The sequence below is a fragment of the Bidens hawaiensis genome, unplaced genomic scaffold, assembly GCF_021521415.1.
Source record: "Bidens hawaiensis isolate Kalapana, Puna unplaced genomic scaffold, B.hawaiensis_p1.1 tig00043135_1, whole genome shotgun sequence".
NCBI lineage: Eukaryota > Viridiplantae > Streptophyta > Magnoliopsida > Asterales > Asteraceae > Bidens > Bidens hawaiensis.
In genome coordinates, this window is record NW_027497666.1 from 145,760 (window position 1) to 149,655 (window position 3,896).

A 3,896-nucleotide genomic window follows, 5' to 3' on the forward strand; every position below is an offset into this window, starting at 1 on the left:
TTACCGAAAAAACAGTTTTGGATCGTTAATCGATCAATTTCTTACTTTTTTTTTCACGAAAACTGTTTTTGAGCGTTTTAGATTTTTGGTTGAGCGTTTTAGAATTTTTTCCCTTTGAGCGTCGCGTACCTATCATATGTTAAGCAATTATTGTACAGTAGCCTCACCCTTATATATAAACATGTTTATTCTACATCAATGGCGAAGCTTAGTGAGGGCCCGGGGTGGCCCGTGCCCCCCCCCCCCCCCCCCCCCCCCCCGTGTTTTTGTACGCAGTAGTATACCTTTATTCATTTTCGACTGAAAATTTGAGTCCAAACTATCTCGTTTATAATTTTCTTTAAATACATTTTGAGTCCATTCCAACAAACTCGTTCAATTTTCGACATTGTTCTACATGTCATTATTTTCGTAAGAATTTGTTTGTGTTCATAATTTGGTCAGCTTTATCATTTTGTCTTCGAGCGGACGTACCCGGAAAAACATATAAAAGTGCGTGAAAATAAATAATTTTAAATCATATATTAATAAACTTAAATGTTATGAAGCGTACAACCATTAGTTTATACTTTATAGTCACCATGGGACAAGAAAGTAGTAGATAAATGTTTTACTTTTTAATTTTAATAGAGTTAACTTTATTGACTGTGTGTAAAGTCAAATATCATTTTTGCTGAGCTTCCATGCATTAGCATGCAAAAGAACAAAAGTCAATCCACCAAAAACAACTGTTGATCAGAATAAGACATCTTCAAAGCTTCATCACGCGGTTTACTCAAACACTATATATAAATCTTCATCATTCACTTTAATACACATTCCATCTCTAAACTTAGATTAACATAAACAAAATCATATCTCAAATGGCTTCACCAAATATTATTAAAGCTATATTCTTCATGCTAGTTCTCTCTATTACTTACAATACACCATGTGAAGCACAATTATCATCTACATTCTATGACGGTTCATGCCCCAATGCACTACGTACCATTAGGACCACCATCAGAACAGCTATATCGCGTGAACGTCGCATGGCAGCTTCCATCCTTCGCCTCCACTTCCATGACTGCTTTGTTCAGGTACTAATTAGCTTAAGCGTGTATATATTTAGCATGCATGTGATATGGTAATTACATTAGATTGTAATGGTTTTGGTAACATTTTATGTAGGGTTGTGACGCATCAATCATGCTAGATGATACTCCTACAATCATAAGTGAAAAGAATGCTTTGCCTAATAAGGGTTCAGTAAGAGGATATGAAGTGATTGAGGCGGCAAAGTCTGAAGTTGAAAAACTTTGTCCTGGAGTTGTATCATGTGCAGATGTACTAACGTTGGCCGCTCGTGATGCATCAGAAATGGTCGGTGGTCCATCATGGTCTGTTAAGCTTGGAAGAAGAGACTCAACCACGGCTAGCCTTGTTCAAGCAGAAACCGGTCTTCCTAGTTTTAAAGCACCGCTAGACTCACTTATTAAAACCTTTGGTGATAACGGACTTAGTGCTCGTGACATGGTTGCATTATCAGGTACATTATTACAGAGTAGTTATATTTGATTCATTATCTTTTGTATAAAAACGAAATGCATGCTAATATTGGAGGTCATATTAATGCAGGTGCTCATACTATCGGACAAGCTCAATGCTTCTTGTTTCGTGATAGAATATACAACAATGGATCAGACATCGATGCAGGATTTGCTAGCACTCGTAGACGTGGTTGTCCTATAAAGGCTGGTAACGGAAATCTTGCACCGCTAGATTTGGTGACGCCTAATTCGTTTGATTACAATTACTTCAAGAACTTGATACAAAAGAAGGGTCTTCTTGAATCAGATCAAGTGTTGTTTAGTGGTGGATCTACAGACAACATTGTTATAGAATATAGCAATAACCCTTCCAAGTTCAAGTCGGATTTTGCTGCTGCAATGATAAAGATGAGTGAAATTAGACCATTAACAGGTGAAGGAGTCATACGGAAGATTTGTGGAGCTCTTCCATAGATGTTTTAAATATCGATTAATTACTTTTTAATCGATCCTTTGGAAATTAAAATTACTCTTGTAATCATTTCTTGATTCATTCATTCTTTCTTCTTTTCAAGTGTAGTCCATATTATAAATATTGTTCTTTTCATTCATTTGTTCTTCTGTTCAAGTGTAAAGAAATAAAAGTACAATAGTCCATTATAAATATTGTTTATATTGTTCACCTATATTTTATGATAACACTCAGTTTTTTTTAAATTGAATTATATTTATTTATGAATCGAATTGTTTCAAACTCGAACCAAACTAAACTTCAAATTTTGAACCACAATTCAATTTTCAGCTTCAAAACTCCAAAACTCGAATAAATCGAATCTTTTAAATCGAGTAACTCAAAATTCGCTTAGCTGAACACTGTACTCTAGTAACCATGCTTACATAGCATTTAGAAAATATTAACAAATTTGATAATCTTCTTTACATGTGTGCTAGTTAAAGATAAAGCCCTTGGTGCATGACGTCGATATTTTGAGTTCTTTTTTAATTTTGTAAATATTAAACAATTTTATTAAAATTATATACTTCATGCATGCATCACATGCACGTACGAACAGGGTGTATAAGCACTAAGCAGAATATACCAATTATTTATTTGTTTTAGTTATTTATTTCAGTACGTTAATTCTTTGCGATTGAATAAATTATTAGTGGGTATAGTTTATCGCATTGGACTATTTTAGTTGGAGTGGTGGGTCGTTTCGGTTTTAAATGGAATTATTGGCGGAGTATTTGGAGGTTTCAAAACGGAGAGGTTTTCGGTTAATGGGAAGTCGGAACTTATTTGATTTTATTATTTCATTGTCGTATTTGTGGTGTTCTAGTTGCAGTGTTATTTCTTTTGTTGGTTGGACTGAGTGGATTAAAATTCCCCTCCTTAACATGTAAACGTTTTTTTATTGTCCTGGGTTAACTTTTGACTAACCGCGTTAGTGTTTTTTACAAGTTGCCAGCTTTCAAAAAAAAAAAGATATAATAGGCGTTAAATGAAATAATTTAGTCTCAAAATTCTCTTTATATTTAAGTCTGATTATTATCTATTTTCTTCTGCCAACTATTAACTATGTCATTATATCTGTATTTAATGTCATTATATCTGTATTTAAAATTGCATTTATGGTTTTGTAATTATCCCGCAAGACTATGTAGATTAAAACATGAAAAGTAATCTCAAGCTATTATTCCTATTAACCTCAGAGTCATGAGAACAAAGTCACATCATTTGAGAAAAGAACATTTTTTTTCTCTTTTCATTTCCTTTTCCAACAGAGTATTTTACCAAAAATTCGTTGATGAAAGTTGTTGAAGAGAACCCGCATGTGATATTCCGCCGCAAATACTAACATGAATAATGTTGACTCCGATGAATTACTGACAACACAAACTTCGTTGTTGTGGAGTGAAGATTTTAGGTGTGAAGTCCTTTTCTACAAACTTGCAAAGAACTAGTGATGTGGCACTCCCTCTCACATGCACACACACACACACACACATATAACATGAAAAGAGTTCAAATAAAAAACAAGTGTTTTGTGAGAAGTGTGAGAAGAGCTTTAAAATAAAAGAAAACACATAAATATGACACTATACAATGTAAATATGAAACAATACAATTATTTAGAAACTAACAATCTCAAACACTAGATCATAGATCCAAGGGCCTAGATCTTTTCTTATTCTTCTCACAAAAATATTGTTTTTTACATTAACTATACCCTATATAACATATAAATACATTTAATATTTTTAATAGGGTTTGTAAATGTTTATTGTTGTAGAAGAAATGATGTTTTTGAGATAAGTTTGGAATATGATGTGACGATGACGGTTTGTATATGTTTGTTGTTG

The 3,896-nt window shown here is 33.3% G+C and overlaps 1 protein-coding gene across 1 annotated transcript; it reads left to right on the forward strand.

Moving 5' to 3' along the window:
* The first annotated feature begins 814 nt into the window (after positions 1–814).
* On the forward strand, positions 815–2,088 carry LOC143594149 (lignin-forming anionic peroxidase-like). Its single transcript, XM_077073532.1, has 3 exons — positions 815–1,082; positions 1,174–1,531; positions 1,621–2,088. Exons 1-3 carry the CDS (start codon positions 864–866, stop codon positions 2,004–2,006), a joined length of 963 nt encoding a protein of 320 aa, XP_076929647.1. The 5' UTR covers positions 815–863; the 3' UTR covers positions 2,007–2,088.
* Positions 2,089–3,896: the final 1,808 nt, after the last annotated feature.

Coding starts and splice junctions, on each gene's coding strand:
- LOC143594149 (XM_077073532.1), top strand. CDS start 864: ATGGCTTCACCAAATATTATTAAAGCTATATTCTTCATGCTAGTTCTC. Junction 1,083..1,173: donor TCCATGACTGCTTTGTTCAG/GTACTAATTAGC, acceptor CATTTTATGTAG/GGTTGTGACGCATCAATCAT. Junction 1,532..1,620: donor TGACATGGTTGCATTATCAG/GTACATTATTAC, acceptor ATATTAATGCAG/GTGCTCATACTATCGGACAA.